Source organism: Podarcis cretensis (genome assembly GCF_951804945.1).
Source record: "Podarcis cretensis genome assembly, chromosome: 6".
Taxonomy (NCBI): domain Eukaryota; kingdom Metazoa; phylum Chordata; class Lepidosauria; order Squamata; family Lacertidae; genus Podarcis; species Podarcis cretensis.
The window spans coordinates 26,686,872-26,709,058 of NC_137175.1; the positions used below are offsets into that span (position 1 = coordinate 26,686,872).

At 45.6% G+C, this 22,187-nt stretch overlaps 1 protein-coding gene across 5 annotated transcripts; it reads left to right on the plus strand.

The window, feature by feature from the left end:
- Positions 1-9,740: 9,740 nt before the first annotated feature.
- Positions 9,741-21,257, plus strand: SLC32A1 (solute carrier family 32 member 1). 5 transcript variants are annotated; one of them, XM_079979478.1, is made up of 4 exons: positions 9,741-10,103; positions 13,959-14,036; positions 15,542-16,481; positions 19,108-21,257. In XM_079979478.1, the coding sequence occupies exons 3-4, from the start codon at positions 16,104-16,106 to the stop codon at positions 20,293-20,295; spliced, it is 1,566 nt and encodes a 521-aa protein (XP_079835604.1). In that variant the 5' UTR covers positions 9,741-10,103; positions 13,959-14,036; positions 15,542-16,103; the 3' UTR covers positions 20,296-21,257. The 5 variants fall into 5 exon arrangements, with proteins under 5 accessions (XP_079835604.1, XP_079835605.1, XP_079835603.1 ...); XM_079979479.1 differs by lacking the exon at positions 13,959-14,036; XM_079979477.1 differs by lacking the exon at positions 9,741-10,103 and having other exon boundaries at positions 13,576-14,036.
- The last annotated feature ends 930 nt before the right edge of the window (positions 21,258-22,187 follow it).

The following is a 22,187-nucleotide window of genomic DNA, read 5'->3' on the forward strand; positions in this document are numbered from 1 at the left end:
CTGTCTCCATTTAGCTGATGGCTTAGATGGCTTTGCTTAAGACGGGATGGAGATAGAGATTTAGGGGGAAGAGGGGGGATTGAACTTGGCATTTTACAGAGTTCTTACTTTTCCTTAAATACAACTTTCAGAAGGTCCCAAATTGTAAGGATGTTTAACTCTCATTCCCCAAAATGCTCTTTAAATCAGGCTTCCTCAACCTTGGCCCTCCAGATGTTTTTGGCCTACAACTCCCATGATCCCTAGCTAGCAGGACCAGTGGTCAGGGATGATGGGAGCTGTAGTCTCAAAATATCTGGAGGGCCGAGTTTGAGGAAGCCTGCTTCAAATAATGAATGGCTATCTACTTTGCTTTTGTATGGAGACCCCCATATCCATAGCACCAAACTGGAAATTCCAAGATGTATCATAAAATGTAAAGTTCAGAAATACCAAAGCAAAATGCACACATTAATGTCACACTTTAATCATAAGCAACACATTAAAATGCCCATTGCAGACTCATCACAGCACCAGGGCAAATAAAACCACAAACAAAGCAGCCATCACTGACAGTTAACAAGTGTGGTTTAATGCCTGTGCAGATCACAGAATGGAGAGGCCTCAACATGGCACTTTAGGAAAGGCACTCCATACTTTCGGCACAGCAACTGAAAACTCCAACCTCTGTGTACACCAATCATATTTCCACTGGCAGCAGAACACCGAGTAGGGTCTCTGCAGTTTATCTTAACATACAGAAAGAACATAATTCAGGGCTGCAAAATCTTGGGGCTCCAGGCCAGTTCTGGCCTGCCAAGAGTTGTAATTTGGCCCTCCAATGCTATTATCCTGGGTAATGTCAGCAGACGGGTGGAGGGCAGAGCCCAGTCCTGCTTCCTGCAGGGGATGTGTTGATGAAACGCACACAGGTCAACTTTGACAGGTGGGTAGGACTAGCTACCTATCAATCACCTGACATCATTGTGATGTCAGATGGGTGACTGCCTCACCTGTCTAAGGTGGCCTATGGAGTGGGGGGAGATAAAGATCTGGCCTGATGGGTCAAAAAGGTTCTTCACCCCTGCCATAATGGAAAAGCTTGTTCATCAGATATCCAACTTTGAGATACATCCAGGGATTAACCCCGGAACTTTTAACTGAGCTCGGGAACAAATAGATACTATGTTTGTGTGGTCAACTTGTATATCACTTTATATTTCAAGAACTCTCTAGGTGGTTTACAAAACGCAGCCAAAAAATCAGTGTATATTATATAAAAATATAAATTCCACATTCAGAACTACTGCTACTACTAATGTGCACTATTTTAAGAAAAACAGTTAAAAATGAACATTGTACATAAAAAAACATAAATGAAAACAAAAGTGAATCATATACAAAAGAAAAAATAAGTCAGGACACAGCCACTTAATTACGATAGATAGATTAAAAACCTCACATTTTACAAGAGAGAGAGAATGAGAGAGAAAGAGAGAGAGACAGATTATTTAATACATAACATCATAAATTCAGAAATATGGGCAACATTGCTGGGAAAATGAGAGGCTTTTTTTGCCTTATGGTGAACGAGATGCTGAAAACAGTTGACATAAAAAGATGGAAGCCGTGTTTCCATTTCTCTCAATGCTGTAAGCTTTTTGTGGAAATTGCTGTACAATAACACTGTGGGACAGGCCCTGTGGGATGGTAATGAGTGGTTTGGCAAGTAGTGAGCATTTATTTACCTCTTGACCTAGGAGTTGCAACTACACACAAACTCCATCACTTTTGTAAATTGTTTCTGCCCTGCACAGAAATGATTTGCCTGAGGGAAGAGCTCAGTAGGACATTATTCTTGTTGAGGTTTCCCTCATACATTGCACATATAAGCACATTGCAGCTGTTCCACTGAATTCAGTCCCACTGAATTCTGAATAACCATACCTATAATTGGACTGAAATTGAACCTCAGAGTTTTATGACAAGACAGGACAAATGTAAAGAATATCAGTATGCATATAATGTTCTTTACCCTTGTTCTGAGGGAGGAACAGGGAGAAGGTTGCCCAAGAAATACCGGTATAGTGTTTTATATTGTGGATTCGCAAACTGTTATGCTCATTTTGCCTTCAGTAAATAATTACTGGATTAAACTGATTGTGTCTGGTCTATTATTATTATTTTTTGGAACCCTGCATCATGTTTACTCTGATAACTAACATTGAGGTTTGCTCTGGATCGTTATGGAGCAAAACAATGACATTTTATTTGTCTGTCTATCTGCTGAGGTATATTTAATTGGTTGTTTCATTTATCACTTGTTTTCCAAATAAAAAATTGCAGTATTTCCATTTATGGAAAAGAATAATTGAAAAAGTCTTTAAACATTTGAGGAACACCTGTTCTGCGGCTGGGAAGGAGGCAGATCTGACCTCCAAAAAGCATTCTGCAGCCGTCTCTGTCACTGTGGCAGCAGTGGGCAACACATTCCTTGGAGGCTGGATCTGCTGCCCCTCTGGCTTCTGCCACCTGAGGTTGCCGCCTCACCTTGCCTCGTGGGTGAGCTGGTCATGTACTGAGGTGAACCTATAACTTGTGTTGATTCATTCCAGTTTTTAAAATTGCTGTGAAACTTTTAATATGCTGTACAGCAGGAGTAGAGAACCGTTTTGGTCCAGTAGGCCAGATCATTACCTGTCCTCATCCCTAGGGCCAGCTGTAACAAGTGGGCAGAACAACCCACCTGCCAATCATCTGGTGCCAATATGACACCAAATGACTGACAGCTGACTTGTTCCGCCCACCTTGCACAGTGCTTTCCAATCAAGCGAGCCATTAAGAAACACAGTGCAAGAGGCTGTTGTAGACAAGGTTGTTGTAAGGATTATAACATGATAATGTATGTGAAGCAATTTAAACATTTTAAACTATTCTATAAATGCTTAGTGTTACTATAAGAAGGTATAAGAAACAGGAATAGATTGGTTAAAGAGAATGAAATCTGTCCCATCTTTGCATATGAATTCTAGGACAAGGTGCAATCAGAACAAATGAGGCATCAAAACAGCTTCAATATATACCCCTAAATCCTTTAATCTCACTCTGCTGGGATTCATTTAAATCACAAAGAAATCTTTTATCTTCCAAAATGCCCACTTTGAGTTTAGCAGGTGCAGAATGCAACTGTAAAGAAATAAGGTTTTCATGTGTGACATTAAAGTGATCCTGCTTTTATGTCTAATCCCATGAGATGTTGCATCTATGTTTTAAACCGCCAATGTGTCTGTGTAATCATGACACAATGCTCGTCATGTCACTGACCCAGCGCTATATGGGTAACTCTACTCCACTGCAAGCATCTGTTCATATCAGAAATGGTGGTGCTGTGATAATGGGGACTTCCAGGCAGCTGTCTATCATGGAATGAGTGCCCCCCATGAATGTCATTCTTGACACACACACCTCAAGCATCCACACAACTTAATTGGTATCAAAATACCAGCCCATGTTCCTTCTCTATATTATCCAAAGTTGTTGGACTTCCGGGTTGGCGCCATAGCCGAATGGCGGATTCCCTCCGACCTCCGGAGGGAATCTGCTCGACAGGGGTCGGGTCCTGCCGCGCCAGCGACGCGGGGACCCTCAAAAACCACGGGCGCGGAAGCCCGTGGACCTGGTGACTCGGCGGGCACCGTTTGCGCCCCCGACCTGCGAAGGAGCCTTTTTAAAGGCTGCAGAGCGGGGGACGGGGAGCGGCGTGGTGCTGTGAGTCTTCTGCTTCCCCTGCCGAGCGAAGCCGCATGCCATTCGACTGAGAGCGCTGACTTCTTCTTCTGAAAATTTGGACTAAAATCTAAACAACCCGTGAGTAATTTGGAAATTTGGATATTGAACTAAAAACTTTCTTGGATTTGGCACGAGCGGGGGAGGTGCAAAAAGGAAGTCCGTCTCCCCCCCATTGTATACAATTTAAAGCAAGGATTTGACAACTAAGGTCGAGAGAAGAGCCTTTTCTTTATTGGATAAAAGTTATTAATTGCACGGATTGATAGCATAAGTAATTGTGCTGGAGGATAAGAGCTAATTTTTTGAGTTAAAGTGCCACCCATCCCGGGACCGGGAGTGATCCGCGAGAGGAGCCTGCGGAGGAGACATAGAAGATTTTGACAGCTGTCAAATTAGCTGTCAAAGTCGGAAAAAACAAAGAACTTTGTTCCTGATGTTCTTGCCGGTTACATTAGATACAATATAGTTACAAGTGGTTGAAAATAAAGAAGAACTGAAACAAATTAACTTGACTTTTGTGTTGGAAGTGAAAGGAATATTGAACAACCAGAATCCCTTTAGAGGGGGTTCAGGGATATTACAAGAATGGAAATAGGTCGGAAAATACTAGCTGACCTGGACGAGGTTGCTTTTCTCTTGAGAAAGTTGTGTAAGTTGCAAGAGCAAGGTCATGTTTTGTCTACAAGTGCCATAACTTCGAAGCCAACAGCAAATGAATCTACTGAGTCGGAAAAGGACTTGTTGTACAAAACCCAGGCAGCTGAACAAGAAAAGAAATTTGAGAAAACTGAGGAAGTGGAGAAAGGGATATACGCTGAACAGGAGGAGCAGGAAGGAGGGGCTGCAATGCTGCAGAAGGCAAAGGAGAGCCGGAGGCCTGTCAAGATGGATATAAAAGAAAATAAGGACTGGACGAGGGAAATTTGGTTTGAACTTAAAAATGAGGAATGGAAAGATCTCCTTTTGTGGGGATCTGAAGATCTATGGACTATAAATTTGATCAAGGTGGGAGTTGGAGCCTTTGGGATACTTGGACTTAAAAGAAGTAAGAAACAAGATTTGAGCTCCACCTTCAACCATGGAGGTCTGGCTGGAAGGAACATGGACACTATAGGGATATTGCCTCTCCGAGACTTGGTGTTAAATATAAAGGCTTCCAAAGAAACCGGCAGAGAGAGACTGAGAGAGATTTAAGGGCCTCAGACGTGAGGTTGCCGGGCTGATAGCAGATGGACTAAATGGACAACGGCCTGGGGATCGAAACTGGGGAAGGGAGGGTGGGGGTTTGGAAATCCGAAGGGTGTCTGACTCTTTCTACTATTTTTTTTCTCTTTTCTATTCTTGTGTTGTCATTACTATAAAAATGGGGAATTCGTGGAAGGGAAACTGGGTCGACCTTAGAAAAAGTGTGTAAGCATATATGATTGATGTATATAAGTTAAAAGTTGATATATAAATTGAATTAAATATAACAACAAATTAAGGTTAAAAATTTAGGGATAAGAACTTGTTGAACAAATATTTGGACATGGAATACAAGAAGGGGAGGAGAGGGGAAGTTCTGGAAAAAAGTTATTGAAAATATGGACTGTAAAAGTTGAATTTTTTTTCTCTTTTTTCTTTTTTCTTTTTATTATTTTTTCTTTTTGTATTATTCGAAACTCTAATAAATATTAATAAGAATATATATATATATATTATCTAAAGTTGTCCTTGGAAAAGTTTTCAGCACTCTTAACAAACTACAGCTCCCATAATTCTTTGGGGAAAGCCAAATAATGTTTAAAGTGGCATCATAGCACTGTAGGGTGTGAGTGTGGCCTGAAACTATCTTATAGGCTCATTGTGACAATCGTGTTGAGATCACACATGTGGAGCATTTTGAATACCCTGAAATATTCTTGTTATTATTGCCGTTTTCATGCTGACACACAGTAACGTTGTGCGGTGCCATGTGGCTGCAGTTTTGAATGGCCTTTAGTGTTTGCTAGTTTGGATTGTTTGTGTGATGGCCTGGGATTCTGATTCAGAGGCTGAACCAGAGGAATCCCAGCCTGCACAGGAGTCCCCGCCTCCAGGGCCGGCTGAATTGGGGCAAGGCCTAGATTCTGAGGAGCCTGCACCTGTGTTAGATCCTCAAGAGCAGGCACCAGGTGAAACCCTTCTGGCCCCAGAGGTGCTTGAGGACTCAGTGGCTACAGGTGAGCCTCCTCCGGGGCCCAGTAACCCTTCGGCCTCTCCTGAACTACAGAGGCTTAGGGCAGAGAGGCGAAGGGAACTGGTTGCTCCCAGGAGGAGTGCTCGCCTTAAGGCCAGAGGAGGCGGGGCTCCTGGGGGCCGGGACCGCCCCTGGCCTTAGAAGAAGATAAAGGTCAGTCAGCCCCGTCCCAGGTTGCGGGAGCAACGTCGTTGTTGGCTTCAGACCTTCCAGTGTTCCTGTTCCCTGCTCGGCCTCCTGTTCCTGACCTTCCAGCGTTCCTGTTCCCTGCCCAGCCTCCTGCTTCTGATCTTCCAGCGCTCCTGTTCCCGCCCGGCTCCCAGCTTCTGACCTTCCAGCGTTCCTGTTCCCTGCCCAGCCTTCTGCTTCTGACCTCCCAGCGTTCCTGTTCCCCGCCCGGCTCCCTGTTTCGGACCTCGCCTCTCATCTCGTGAACTCTCACTACGATCACGGTACCTTTCCCCCGGGACCAGCACAGTTTGGCTTAAAAAGCAGACAGCCGCCCTCACACACACATGCAAATGAATTGAGAAAATAAACAGATGTCCTGGCATAGTAAAACAGCATGACCTAGAACCCCATAGATGCCTTCTCTCCACAGAACCATATGTGAAATATCTTTCAACATACATACATGACGCCACATAAATGTTTCTGCCATGTTGTGAACACCATACCACATGTGCACACACACCCCTCTCCACAAAAGTGCACTTTATTTCTTTTATATTCTCTTGAAATCCCCAGGTCCCTTCAGAGTTATTAACAAGGTCACAAGGCTGCTCCCAACCCAGCAGTTTACCTAATTGCCTTTTTATAGTGTTTCATGCAAGTCTTCATTATTCTGTCAGAATTCTGCTCCAAGGCTCAGTGAAAGGAGAAGGCGGGAGAGATTAGACGGAATGGATTCCCCACTAAGTACACACACATGCAGGATAAAGAAAAGGGATGGATGGGAGAAAGAGAGAAGCCTTAATCTGGGAATGTTCCCTTTCTTAACTACCAACAGGAGATGTCCTTTAGCTAATCAACCAGAGTAATCACCATCTACATTTTTTTTATTAAAAAAAGAAGAAGAGCTATATGTACTTGGAACACAAAGCTGTGGGTTGTAGATTTCTTTTTCTTCTTCTTTTTAGTTCAAAAGATTAAAGATATCTTTAATCCCTGGCTGTTGATCCTCCTAGGTGGGGCTGATGGGAGATGGAGCTCAAAATGGAGAGACACAGTGGTGCAGATATTAGAGTGTGGTACTAGGACCTGGAAGATCAGGGTTCAAATCCCAACTCAGCTCTGATGCTTACGGGGTGACCTTGGGCCACTCACAGTCTCTCAACCTAAGCCGCCTCGCAGGATTGTTGTGATGAAGGCAGCAGGGATAAACAATGGACACTGCTCTCAAGTCCTTGGGGAAAGAATAGGATAAAAGTGCAGGTGCTGGTAAGCCATGTGTACATTGCATGTACCCGTATTGCATCCCACAACTTATGAGAAGAATACATTCCAGTTTTTATTATGAATTAGTTCTCCTAACATGTACACAGAGTGAAAGTGGTATGTAATATTCATCTAAGACATTAAAGGGGATACTATGAATACTTATAGGGACATGGGCGGCGCTGTGGGTTAAACCACAGAGCCTAGGACTTGCCGATCAGAAGGTCGGCGGTTTGAACCCCCGCGACGGGGTGAGCTCCTGTTGCTTGATCCCTGCTCCTGCCAACCAAGCAGTTTGAAAGCACGTCAAAGTGCAAGTAGATAAATAGGTACCGCTCCAGCAGGAAGGTAAATGGCGTTTCTGTGTGCTGCTCTGGTTCGCCAGAAGCGGCTTAGTCATGCTCCCTTTAGCCAATAAAGCGAGATGAGCGCTGCAACCCCAGAGTCGGTCACGACTGGACCTAATGGTCAGGGGTCCCTTTACCTTTACCTTTATGAATACTTATACTAGATACACAATATACATTATAATTAATAATATATGTGATGATTTAGTTGTGAGGTGTCCTTGAACCTGAATCATCTATCTTGTTAGTTAGGTCAGCAACCCCAACAGTATGAGTGTAGCACAGTGGTTTTCAACCATTGTGCCATGGCACCCTTGGGTGCCTTGAATGATGTTCAGGAGTGCCATCGGCAACACTGGCCTCTGTCCATTTTTTCTTCCCTCCCTCCTTGGATGCCCTGTCACATCTCTGCCTCACAAAGGCTTGCACAGCTGTTTGTTGCAACCCTGGCTACAAGCTATGGTGCCTGGTGCTGGCCAGGGGGTGCTGGTTGCCAGAGCTGAGGTGGCATTGAAGCAAGCAAGCAAGCAAGCAAGCAAGCAAGCAAGCAAGCAAACAAACAAACAAACAAACAAATGGGTGGGGGAAGCCACCAGCCAGTCCACCAGCCCTTGCTGCTGGGAATGGACAGAGAAGTGGGAGGCCAGGAAGACAGGCAGGCATTGCACTGGCCTTTCTTGTGCTTGCTGAGTGTAATGCCTGCCTGGGTGCCCAGTGCTGAAGGGGAGCCTTTCCCCCATGCAGATCTGGCAGCACCCGCTGCTGTCACTGCTGCCTCCCAAGGTAAGGTGCTGGCCTTACATTCACCTTTGGCCAGTCTCTGTTTGGCCACTAAGACTGGGAGCATCCTCTTCCCAGGCCCCTGTGGGGCAGTGTGAGGAAGCACCTCTCTTTGGGGTAGGGGGCGTGGCTCAGAGACCAGACGCTGCCTGGAAGACTCCCAAGGAGAGGAGTTTGAGGGAACACTCCACAAGGGAGGAAGTTCAAAAAAGGGTGAGAGGCTGCCAGTTCTGCAGGCAAAGGGTGACATAACTGGGCTCCTGAGCCCCACAGGGGTGCCACAGAAAGAATGTAGTTGGTCAAGGGAGGACTCAAAAAGGTTGAAAACTTCTGGTCTAGCATTTGAGGAAAGGTAAACTCAGGTAAGGTCAGAAAGACAGTCTCGGAAGCTTGGAGGCTCCCCTATCCCTCGACTTTCTCCACGTGCAAACCCAACGTCTTCAGTGCAGCATCTCCCAACACTTTGAATGTGTGCAGATTTCCTACTTTTAATTCATAAGTATAATAAATGCACTGTCATGATGATGCCAAAGCTGAACCTTTGCTGCACCTTCCTAGGACAGCACTCACTGAACATTTGTTAGCAATCATGAGAACTAGAAACTTGCCTTAAAAAGGAAATCTGATACTCTTGCTCAGTTGTAAAAAAGGGAGTTGTCGTTTTAAAGGAAAGCCTAAGAGGAAGCAGTGGACGTTCGGAGCGGCCTCAGGGGAGTTATCAAAACTGTCCTGGTCGAGTGTTGAAAGTCCAATATTTTGAGCTCAGGCTACCTCCTTATTCCCATCGCCTCTATCCATCCTTTCTCCGTGAGAATCTGAGTGCTTGGTGGCTTTATTCTGCGGGGGCTGTTATTAATGCAGGTTGTGCAAAACGCTGCCTGTTCCGAGGAGATAAGGGCAAAGCCGTTTAACCCTTTGGACGGCAGCTTATCGCCCTGCCCTTTGCAACACGACGGCTCTCTGGCGGGGCTCGGAGTGGGATTTACTGTTTCAAGAAGAAATCTCTGAGTCAGGGTGTTCCTCTCCGAACCCCTTGCAGGAATAAATACGCGAGCTCTGGATTTGTGAAAAACGTGACGTCCTCTTAAAGAGGGGGCGGGGGCGGGTGGGAAACGAAGGGAAACGGCACATCTTTTTCCTTGACCTGGTTTAGGCTCCACAAAAAAGCCTCCAGCTATCTTGTGTCTAGGTACTCACAGCCCCCACCGCCCTGCTCTCTGACATACGCGGGGGCGCGCGCGCCTCGCTGCTTGGGAAAGCGAAAGGGTTTGCCAGCGGGTCTTCGCCTGCCTCTCTCTCTCTCTAGCTCCAGTCTGAAATTATTTGGCCATCAGAAGCACACGCTCCAGACCTGCTAACCTTTGGACAAGATTCTCATCCATCACCCTCCGTGGGAATAATTATTACCGCGCGTCAGTGACGCGGTGATCCGTCCATCCGTCCATTCACTCGCTCGCTCGCTCCCTCGCCTCCCTCTCTCCGCTGTTTCAACCCCTCATTCCTTGTCCTCTTGCATATGGAACGATGGATCTGCAGGCAAAGATGAATCCTAGGTAACCGGCACGTTTCCCTCTCTGCTTCTCTAGTCCTGATCCATTTTCTCTCTCTCTCTCTCTTCCATCTCCATCTTTCTTCCACCCCTTTCTCCTTCTTTCCTTTTTAGTTCTCCAGCTCCCTCTCTCTCTTTCTCTCTTTCTCTCCTCCTGACCCGCTTTTCACGGGACATTTCCAGTGAAACGCTCTCGGTGAGATCAGGACCAAACGTGTGTGTGAGAGCTCGCGCGCGCGCGTGATTTGAGGATGACGGTGACCGCGTGTCACCGAAATCCAACGACAGAAGGGACCTCTTTTGCCGGCATCGGACTATTGGAAAGTTTTGTACTCTTGCGAGGGCTGGCAGGTATAGTATGAAAAGCGGCGGGGTGGCTAGGGGGCGTTTTTGCTAGCTGCAACCCTGTCAAGCAGGAGATCGTCTCCCTCCCGCTCTCCCTCCCTTTTGTCCATGTGTTTCTGTGTTCCTCCCCGCTCTCCTCTTTTTCCTCCCCGCTCCCCTCTTTTTCCTTCTCTTTTTCTCAAAAGTCTGAAATGCTCTGGCTGCAGTCCTGGGCACACTTTCCCAGAGACCCAGCCCCACCGATTCAGAGCGAACAGGAGCATCGGGCAATCGAACAAGGCGCTTTCCCGGCTTCTCTCCTGAAATGCAGCCGGCAGGGGTGGCACGCGAGGCGGAATCCGTTGGAAGAGCCGCGCCGCGCCGTGGTCTTCCAGTGGAAGCCTGGCGCGCGGACTGCAGGCGCGTTATAAAGCTCTCCTTGTGTCGCGTGTGTGTTTGGCTGTCTCTGTGTTGTGAGTGCGTGTGTATGTGCAGGAGGAGTCCTTGAGATATCTTGAATTTTAAAGAAGTCCTGGCTCTTCCTCTGGCCGTCGACAGGCTGAGGAACTGCTTCGCTGCCGAATTTGCTGAATTCCGAATCAAACCTTGCCCTCCCGGGAGGAGAGAATAATCTTCAGGGTTTTTTTTTTTTTTTGGGGGGGGGAGGCGTTTAAAAAGAAACCGATAAATGAAAAGCTGTTCCTATCTCTCCACCCGCCCTCTCCAAGTTGCTAAGGCTATAAAGTATGCACAGAGCGATATCTAGCTACACCTTACAAACTAACGCCCAGAAGAAGACAACTTTTTGAGCAATTCATCTTCGGAGGGAAATACGCATTTGGGGCGTCGAAATGGGGCGGGGCGTCTCGTCTCCTTCCCTGACTCCCTTCCCCGGCGCAGAGTTCAAAACGCGCGCGTTGAAAAGTGGGTTTCAGATCCCGTTGGATCCAAATCGAAGAAGAATCGTTTAGTGACTGGCACCATCCCATTTCAAACCCAGTTTGACTGGAAAGAACGCGTCATGATGTACCTCTCTCGTCGCTTGATTACTAGCTTCTAAACGTGTGAACTGCCTCCACTGGGGGCGGGGGACCCTTGTGCTTCACAACGGATATGAATGAAAACACTTGTCCGTGGGATCTGATTGGTGTGAAGTGTGTTTCACACAGGCATCTCTCTGATGATATTTATGTATTTATTTATTTGGCGCCATCAATGTGCGTGGCGTTTTGCAGATTCACAAACAAACAAAAAGGCAGTTCTCTGCCCCAGGGAGTTTACAGTATGAAAGAATGTGCAATCGGTTGTGGGATACTGCGTGTGTGGATTTGCTTTTGCTGTATTTTCGTTTAGGACGGACTAAGGACATGATAATCTTGATGTATACTCAAGATGTATACTCAAGAGATGATAATGCGAAATCCTCTTGAATCCTTTTAAAGGCTATTAGGAGTGAGCAGTACTTCCGGATAAATTAATTCGGGAGAAACAGATTTATTAGTAAATTTGACATGTAGCTTTTCCCTTTCCCTTGTCAGTGTGGTGGTTTGCCCCCAAGCAACTTTTCTGGGTGATTGCAGCCAGTTAATCTCAGAAAGCGAATCAGGTTAAATCCAAATAAACATTTCGTGTGTGTTTCGCGTGTGGATGGGGCCGGAGCAAAACCAGCAGAGGAAGACAACGATGCATCGATCCAAGCGTGCCTTTGAATGAATGAACTAATGAATAATGATTTCACGGGGACTAGGTGTTTGCATCCAGGAAAGATCCTGAAATGTCTGCAATCCACTGAAACAACTGGGTGTTAAAAAGAGAGACTTTAGGGGATTGTTTTTAGGATGAAATGTGGTAGATTAAATACAAGATGTAATCCTGAAACCCATTCCAGGCTATATTGTGTCTTTTCATACCGAGACGCTGTTCTGGTTAGTATAGTCGTTTTAAAGGATAACTATATAACTCTATTTAATTAGTGTAGTAGGCTGTACAAAATTCCGGAGGCTATGAAAGAGCTGTTGGAACGAAAAAAACAGCCAGGAACCGGTTTGGTTGGACCTTGGTCTTGGGAATAGCATTGCGATGATGATATTGTGGGAGGTGGGATATCAGTGCACGCGAGAGCCGGGGCTCTTTAGGAGGAGGGAGGAGGTTGGGGGACACCCACGTCATCAAAAACAAGAAAAGTTTAATGAAGACAATGGGGCTTCCCTCGTTTAGAATGTACAAATAGACGTCTCCGACGAGGAAGCCGGCCGACCATGACCTTTTCCAGACCAGACAAACAACAAAAAGGCTGCTCGTTGTTTGATCTGACTTTTTTTCGTCTCATTGAAAAAATCTCTGTTACGCCTTCGGGCGCCCATGTTTTAAGAAGGTCTATTTAAAACGGCTCACATAAAATATTGCCTTTATAATGAAAATCACAATAATGTGCAGATCTTGCTAATTCTTTCCAGATTTTGTGTGCAGAGGGTCAGAATTTTGTTTCCTTTGCTGAGATGCAAAGCAAGCGAGCAAGATATGTATATATTCCAAAAGGGAGTTAAAATGGCATTCATTCTGGTCTGTTTAGTAGCCTAAAAAGCAGGGGATGTTCAGTTGTCTAGTCGGTGCTCATGATATTGCTCTGGTTCTGCCCGTTAGGGTTTATCCCACACATCCCTGTTGAGGTTCATCCGGGCTCTTCAGTGTTACTTCGTATGAGAATCAGTTGTAAAACACACGACAGCGACAAACCAAACCTCCGGGGATTTTGCTTCAAAGAGATCGGCTGCATAGATATCGACAAATGGTAGGGAAAGGGTACGGAAGGTAGCAGTGTAGTGTAGTGTAGTGGTTAGAGTGCTGTACTAGGACCTGGGAGAACAGGGTTCAAATCCTCACGGTTAGAGAGCTGGCTTGGTGACTTTGAGCCATTCACTGCCTCTCACAAGGTTGTTATGAAGGTTAATTCAGGAGGAGGAGGACCATTTTCGCCACCTTGAGCTCCTTCGAAAAGAAGTTAGGGTTTAAATGCAGCTACAACAGCAACGTCTCAAGCGCTTTAAGGATCTTTTTTTGGGTTCCAAGTAAACTTGAGTCCCAGGCAGGTGTGTGGATGTGCGCGCGCGCTGTGAGCTGGGTGACATTACCTTCCGTGTGTGTTTTCTGCAATATAAATTAAAACCTGGCTGCGATTTGATCCTTCCTTTTTGCCAGACGCATGTTGTATGTTTCTAAATATGGAGCGAGGGGGGCGGGCAACTCCAGGGCTTGTCTTTCTCGACCTACTTGTGCAACGATATGTGATAATTCCTTCTCCAAAGCCAGGATGAAGCCTGATTTTGCTAAACGGCGGGACTCGGCTTCGAAATTGGGGTGTATGTTTGTGTAAGTATGTGTAATTTTGGCAAGAAAGGGTTCATTTTGACCTCACTCACAACATGGGCGACAGAGGCCACTTCCTTTAGCGCAAAATAAACCCACCGATTTAAGATTTGTAGTTAGAAGCGCCATCTTTACTTGGAAGTCTTTTCTCTTTCTTTCTTTTTTCAAGCCACCGCCGGGATTTGTGTCTGCGCAAAAGCTCTCCGAATCCTGCTAGGAATGCCGGCACTTTTGAACCCCAGACAAGGTAACATAGTTGGGCTACGATTTCCTGCGACTATAATAAACCTCTTTCGAGAAACGTCACAGCCTTGTTCGTCCTCCTTTCCTCCAGCTTCCTTCTGGTTTTACAATGCGATTTCGATCCGCTGTAAAATAAAATTCGGGAACGATTCGGATCACGCAAAGGAAACAGCAAATAAAATTCAGAAAGAGCATTACGTCAGTACTACAGGCGAGATGCTATTTTAGGAACATTTAACAGCCATATTAAATGAAGAGTGAGTGGTGGGACAGCGGGGTAGGGGAGTCGGACCAATCAGACGAGAAACTAGAGTTTGCTGAACAACTCGACTTTGTAAAAGTGCTTGGCTGGGATCGACATTTCCCTTTTCCTCCCCTGTAAGCTAGCAGATCGGCGAAGCTTGTTCCCTTATTTTAAAGGTGCTAAGGGCTCTCTAAACATCGGGCAAAAAGAAATGGCGTCTCAGTTTTTCATCCTATGGTATCAGATTACCAGGTAATAAAATTATGAGACCATCATTTGGGGTTCCCAAAGAGGAACATATTTGTAGATCTAACAGACATACCGAAAAGAAATGAATTAGGTATATGAACGCGAAGGCTTCCCTTGTATCTATTCTGTAATAGCAACAGGCTTTTTGAAAAACAAACAAATCTATTCCATTTTGGGGTTTACACTCTCTTTACACGTCATAGAAGCAAAAGGATGAGCAGGTGCCATCCTACGCTTGTCGTCTACGAATGAAGTCCTATGGAATTCAATGGGCCTTGCTACCAGTTTTAGGACTGCAGCGAAAATCTCCCTGTCTCTCCTTCTCTGTGCGTAATAAATTCTCCATCTTTTTAGGCCTGACTTTCTGTCCTTACTCCCCGTACCTCTTGCCTCACGTTTTGGCACTGTTAATCTGCGGGGGGTGGGGATGTGTGTGTGTGTGTGTGTGTGTGCGCAAGGGGGGGAGGCGGCGGAGCGAGAGAGATGATCCACAAATATTATTGGGCGGAGGGAGAGATAAATCTGTCCAGCGAGCTGGGAAGATCCTTTCCCTAGCATTATCCATCATGGATATGATTGCCTTTTGTTGGTGGGTGAAGGTGGGCGGCGGCGGGGGGGGGGAGAGAAGAGGGGCTTCCTAGGCTGGGTTTTGTGGCATTCTGAGAACCAGGCTTGGAACGGAACAGAAACACCATGTAGAATTTAAATCGTGTCCCCCCCCCCTTTCCATCCGCAGTGTTTCTGAGGCGTGGGTGTTGCTGTTGGAGTAGGAACAGGGGTGGGGGGAGTAGATTTTGGTGGGGACTTGCAGTACCTCCCCCAGAAATGCAGCAAACCTTTACTCGTCCCGCTGCCCCCTCCCCTTCCTCCTGATAGATGAACGCGTGGGGATGGATACGTGTTGTGCACAGCAAAAGGCTTGCGTTGGCAATCTGGTGATCATCGCACGTCCCTCTTCTTCTCTCTCTTTCCCTTTCTCTCTCTCTCCCTTCGTCCCTCCCTCCCCCCACCCCCAGGCTTCTCTGCATTGCATTGGCACCGCTAAGGCTGGAGAGACAACCCACCCGCCTCTCTCCTGCTTAGGAGGAAGAAGAAGAAGAAGAAGAAGAGGGAGGAGGAGGCTGGGGGAGAGAGGAAGACGAGGAGATTTCTTGGGAGAGGCGAGCCGGGCATCCAAGCAGCAGACATCCCCACGACCACCCCGCAGCCCTGCCTGCCCTGCCCTCCCCTCCCCTCATGCACCAGGTAGAAGGCGACAGACTCATATGGAGGCGCCAAGGTGGACCCTCTGAGTGGTGTCATGGTCCAAGGGACACTGCGGAGGAGGAGAAGGTCCAATTCCATCCGGGAGTGGAGATAGCGCCCTGCTAAAACGCATCGCCACCGTCGACAAGAGCGCACGAACGGAGCCTGGATCGTGCTTGGCGCAGAATTCCACCGACCTTTTTTAAAAATTTAAACTTAAAATTTTCAACTCCCCCTACTTTTTAGGAGCGTGTTAATTCTCTCCCCGCTCCCAACACACACTCACTCTCTCTCTCACACACACCCGATTGAGGCGCAGCCAGAGCCAGCATCATGGCGACGCTAATCCGCAGCAAGATCTCCAATGTGGCCACCTCGGTTTCGAACAAGTCTCAGGCGAAAGTCAGCGGGGTGTTCGCCCGCTTGGGCTTCCAGGCGGCGACGGACGAGGAGGCGGTGGGCTTCGTGCACTGCGATGACCTGGACTACGAGCACCGGCAAGGGCTGCAGATGGACATCTTGAAATCCGAGGGCAGCGAGGAAGGAGGGGAGCCGCCCTTGGAAGGGGACATCCACTACCAGCGGGACGGCACCGGGCCCCTGCCTCCGTCCGCCTCCAAGGACGAAGGCGTCTGCTCCGAGCTGTCCGGCCAAGGGAAGCCCAGGATCACTGCCTGGGAAGCCGGCTGGAATGTCACCAACGCCATCCAGGTAACGCAACTCCCCCCTCCCCCAATTCCATTGCTCTTCATTCGGTGGGGCGGGGTCCTGGCTCCCTTGGAACCGGCGGCAGAGCCTTGCCACTGCCTTGCAGAGTCAGGACGCCCTCCTCCCCCCCCACCTCCTTCCTAGGGGCCCGTGCGCATCATGGTTCGCCCTGGAGCGAATTCCGTCGCAGATGCGGCTCAGCTGCGCCCTGCCCTCACGCTCCCTGCCCTCATAGGACCTTAGAGGCGGTGGAGGAACCTCCAACGGACCACCTAGTGCAAACCACTTCTCCTAGGAACGTGTGGATTCCCGAGACCACGTCGCACATGGGTGATTGCACATAACATAACTGGGGCCAGGACATTCAAGGATTAGGGGTTAGGTCGCGATTCGGGAGCACATACTTAAGATCGCATCAACAGCCAACAACTTCTCTTTTTAGGTCAGTTAAAAGAATGGCCAAAGAATTCTCTCCCCACTTCAGTCTCTCTTTCTGTCCTTCTCTTTTTTCTCTCTCTTCCCTCCTCCCTCTCCCCACCTCAATTCGGTCCATCTTATTCCTGCAGTGATGATGTTAATCCATGTTTCTCATGTTGAGAAATCAAAACGCAGACATTGTTACGGAACACAAAAGACTGTGGTGTCGGGTATGCACCTCGAAATCCGAATGGCCCTTCTGCCTCTTCTTTCTTTCCTCCTCAATTCGGTGTTTTTTTGTTTTGTTTTGGTGCATAGCACCGCTTCTGGCTCGACTCTGCACCTCGACATAACCAAGGCAACAGATGGTCCAAACAGGAGAGCCTGTTCCCTCCTCCCCTAGGCGTTTCAGAGTCTGTATTAATTTTCCTCTGCCCATTCAGCTAATAAAAAGAGAAAGCCGCGCATTTGGAATGTGACTCGCCTAAGGAGTAAATGGAAAAACACACAGAGACACTATACATTAACGTCTTTTTGCATCGTAGTACTTAAACTGACGGTTCCTGGTTTTAATCTCTCAAACCAAACTGCACAATCTCACTGAGTCCCCCCCCCGCCCCCACTTTCCTTTAAAGAGTTAATTTTGTGTGTTCAAAAGTGCAGGTGCATAAAGTCAAGAACTCCTATTACAGACAATTAAAAAATGCGATGTAACGAAATGACATGCCGGTGTTATTCGGTTTCAATCGAATATGCTTCAGATCCGAAAGGAGGAAAGTACTAATTGATCAGGAAATGCTTCTTAGGAAGATAAAGTTGCATTTCCATACTTGTGATCGATTTTCGTTGGGTATTAAAAGGCTGGAAACGGAATGCGAGACTCCCCAAGACTGTCTATTGATATTTTAAAATATTTCCCTGTCCAATTTATTGCCAGGTCTGATAAAATTCAATTTAATTTACAGCCAAATCGAATTTTTGTAAAAAAATGTTTTCTTATTTGAAAATGTGGCGGAGTTTTTTTTGATACCTAGAGGAATCTTCGATTATCAAGACTGCTTCTAAAAATGCCCTCTGTAACGATTCACCAATATGGCTTATAAACCAGTCCAGCCATAGGACTAGATTCATTTGGCTGAACTGGTTTTCAGTTTGCATAAGGAACCTAATGGGAATGTCTTCTAGCTAACCAGGGCATTTTACATTTGCAGTAATGAATTAACGAATGTTTCATTGCAGAATCGCATATTTGGGAGGGGGGAGGAGAGGAAAGGAATTGTTCTGATCCTCAGATTATAACTCCAAGCAGTTTGAAACACCAAAACTTTATTATTCTGTCTGATATTGCACCAGGTACTAGGTACAAATTATTTATTTATTTATTTATTTATTTATTTATTTATTTATTTAGAGCAGCAAATTGAGCCAGCTGCTTACAGTCTTAACAAGATAAGATACAAAGGGGAAGGGGAAGAGTTACGAATATTTGTGTTCGCTACTGATTCAAAACATATCCTTTCAATTTTCAAAGAAGGGAATGAATTTGAGAGCTGCCAGCCACTTCTTTGTGTGAGATATTTTCAAGATTGCTTCAATGCTTTGGATCTTAAAAAACAAAAACCCAGTCAAAGGAAAAAGGGTCAAAAGCCATTTAAAGAAATGCAGTGAATCCAATGCATTCTCACCTAGAGATAAATCCTATGGTGTTCAATGGGGCTTACTGCCTTGCAAGTGTGTTAGGGATTGCAGTCTTAATGTGAGTTTAAAAAAACAAAAAGCCTCTGCAAGCAAGGACGATGATTTATTGAAATTTATTCCACGACATTTTGGATTACTTAACTGGTTTTTTACAAAGCTTTTAAATATTTAACTATTTATGCTCCCCCCTCTCCAAAGCATACAACTTTTTCTTTTTAAAAAAGAAAGAAACCACAGAATTTAAATGACAGAATCCTCACCACCGCCACCTTAAATAAAGGTTCTGGGATTACATTCAAACATTTAAGAGTTATTACATGCAGAAAAGTGAAGTACTGTATGCTATTTCTTTCTGTCCTGATTTTTATTTCATTCTATGGAAGATTGGAGAGGTGGGGGTAGGTAACAGGCCCTTGCATTTTGTTTCTGTCCCTTCCACCTCCACCCCACCCCCCCGAGTTGTCACATGCTAAGTAAAACTGAGCAACACAGTCTCCATTTTGTCTCTTTTTAGGGGATGTTTGTCCTTGGCCTGCCCTATGCTATACTCCATGGTGGATACCTAGGACTCTTTTTAATTATTTTTGCAGCAGTGGTTTGCTGCTACACTGGGAAAATCCTCATTGCCTGTCTCTATGAAGAGAACGAAGACGGGGAGATAGTCAGGGTGAGAGACTCCTATGTGGACATTGCGAATGCTTGCTGTGCTCCCAGGTTCCCCTCGCTTGGGGGCAGGATTGTGAATGTGGCTCAGATCATAGAGTTGGTCATGACCTGCATCCTCTATGTGGTGGTCAGTGGCAACCTGATGTACAACAGCTTCCCAACCTTGCCGGTCTCTCAGAAATCATGGTCCATCATTGCCACAGCTGTGCTCCTTCCTTGTGCTTTCTTGAAGAACCTCAAGGCTGTCTCCAAGTTCAGCTTGCTCTGCACCTTGGCCCATTTTGTGATCAACATTTTAGTCATCGCCTACTGCCTCTCCAGAGCCCGCGACTGGGCATGGGACAAAGTCAAGTTTTACATTGACGTGAAGAAGTTCCCCATCTCCATCGGCATCATTGTCTTCAGCTACACCTCTCAGATCTTTCTGCCTTCCTTAGAAGGGAACATGCAGAACCCTAAGGAGTTCCACTGCATGATGAACTGGACTCACATAGCTGCTTGCATCTTGAAGGGACTCTTTGCCTTGGTTGCCTACCTGACTTGGGCCGACGAGACAAAGGAAGTCATCACAGATAACTTGCCATCCACCATTAGGGCCGTCGTCAACCTTTTCTTGGTGGCCAAAGCTTTGCTGTCCTACCCATTGCCGTTCTTTGCAGCTGTGGAGGTCCTGGAGAGATCCCTCTTCCAAGATGGAGCCAGGGCCTTCTTCCCTAATTGCTATGGAGGTGATGGCAGAATCAAATCCTGGGGACTCACCCTCAGGTGTGCCCTTGTAGTTTTTACCTTGTTGATGGCCATTTATGTCCCTCATTTTGCCCTCCTGATGGGCCTGACCGGGAGCCTCACAGGTGCAGGCCTCTGTTTCCTCCTCCCCAGCCTCTTCCACCTCAAGCTCTTGTGGAGGAAGCTCTTGTGGCACCATGTCTTCTTTGATGTGGCCATTTTTGTAATAGGGGGTATATGCAGTGTGTCTGGGTTCATTCACTCTTTAGAAGGCCTCATCGAGGCTTATAGAACCAATACAGAAGACTAAAGGATGAGTTGAGCTGGTTGCACTTAAAGGGAGGGATTGCGAGAGAATCACACAGAACATCCACATAGTCAAATGATTATGCATCCTCATCAAAGGAGAAATGTTGTTCTTTCTTTTTTTGTTTTAGTTAAGTACACCCAAGAAATTCTATCACAGAACGTTAAGCAAAGTTTCCAGATCAAACGCTTAGCCCAGCAGACTTTTTAAATAAACTTAAGAAGACTCATATATATAAATATATATATATTTAGATATTATCAGAGAGAAAATATTTGAAATATTTCCTTGTCCTGTTCATTCACTAGTCTAAAAACTCTTATCTTTATAAGGAAGATGAAATTCTGTATTTGGAAATAATGAGAGGTTTGCTGGTAATATTTCTGCAAGTATTATGCAATTCAGTCTTTTTTTTTTTTAAAAAAAAGAAAAGGCACCCAAGTCTCTTGGGATCCTTGTGCTGGGAAACTGAGCAACATAATGACCTGATGAAACTTAATGCAAGATTTTGATTGTATGAGCAACTAGTTGAAATGGTTTCAGTGACCAATGATGAGCCACAAAAGCTGTAGTGTTTACATTGTATATTAAAACAACTAGTAAGGACTGCTTAATACTTCCATACAAACTCATGTCCAATACCAGCGCTTCCCATTTTGACCTTCCTTGACCTCCATCTGAGATCAGAGACTTGGGAGTTCAGTTCTGGATTGGGTCATTTTTATTTCTAAATTGCAAAATAAAATAAAATCAAGTTGTTTGATTTGAAAAAAAAGTATTCTGGATATGAAACAAAACACACACAAAAAAACCATTCTGTGCAACTACCAGATCTGTGGAGCTGTTTCCAATGTATGTGTGGTGTAATTGTGGTAAAAAAGATGAAAAATGTATATCAGAAAATCTATCTTTAACATATAATGTGGTACATAAATATATCAAACAATAAAGAGAAACCATAAGAACTTCGGCTGGCATGGTTTGTTCTAGGGACTGTAATCTGGGAGCACACTGGGCTGCATCCAGACTGAGACTGCAGTCTTAACCATGGCTACTCAGAAGTAAGCTCCATTGAATTCAATGGGGCTTATTCCCAGGTAATTGAGGTTAGTATTGTAGCCAAGGCTGGGAATAAGTCTCATTGCATACAATAGGTCTTCCAAATAGACATGGTTAGGATTGCTCTGTTGTGTATCTGAACTTAAGTTCCATTGAAATCAGTGGGACAAGCTGGTCATATGAATGGTATGAATGATATGAATGACTTGGTATGAATGATAGCACCCTACTGTGCTAAAACCTAGCATTTCACAAACATTATCTCATGGCAACAAGCCATTAAGGTAGGTCAGTATCAGTACATTATTACAGATCTGGGGAAGAGGCTGTGAGACAAGGACTTGTCTAAGATTGCAATCCTTCAATAGGACCTACTTCTGAGTAGGATTGTGCTATTAAGTATGTAGTGGGGTCATGGCAGGTACAAGGTTTGACTTGGCAGCTCCTTGACTCATGTGGCACATAATGTGATTTCTATGGGACCAACTCCTTGTGCACAGAATTATGGTCCAAGTTTCTTTGCTGCTATGTTACATTAGCTGTCCTCTAACCAATACAAAGCCTATCATTTGTGATCGAGCCAATGCACAATGAGGATTATCTTTTAGGATACAGTTGCCTTGGCCCTTCCCATCTCAGTTTATTTGAGTGTGGCTCAGGAAGGGAGACTATAATAAGGTTTGGGTGTGTGCCTCTGAATTTTGCTGATTGTGTCTCTGCGTTTTCAGTTCCTCAACCCATTAATAATTTTTGCTGTTATTTAATTCATACACCATTTTTAATGTACAAAGTATTTCTTTCCATAGCATATCTGCGCAACTGCAGCATGCCAAAAG

What these genes read in the sequence shown, in the direction of transcription:
- SLC32A1 (XM_079979478.1), top strand. Translation starts at nt 16,104, where the DNA reads ATGGCGACGCTAATCCGCAGCAAGATCTCCAATGTGGCCACCTCGGTT. An exon ending in ATGTCACCAACGCCATCCAG is followed by an intron (nt 16,482 to 19,107) that starts GTAACGCAACTC and finishes GTCTCTTTTTAG; the next exon opens with GGGATGTTTGTCCTTGGCCT.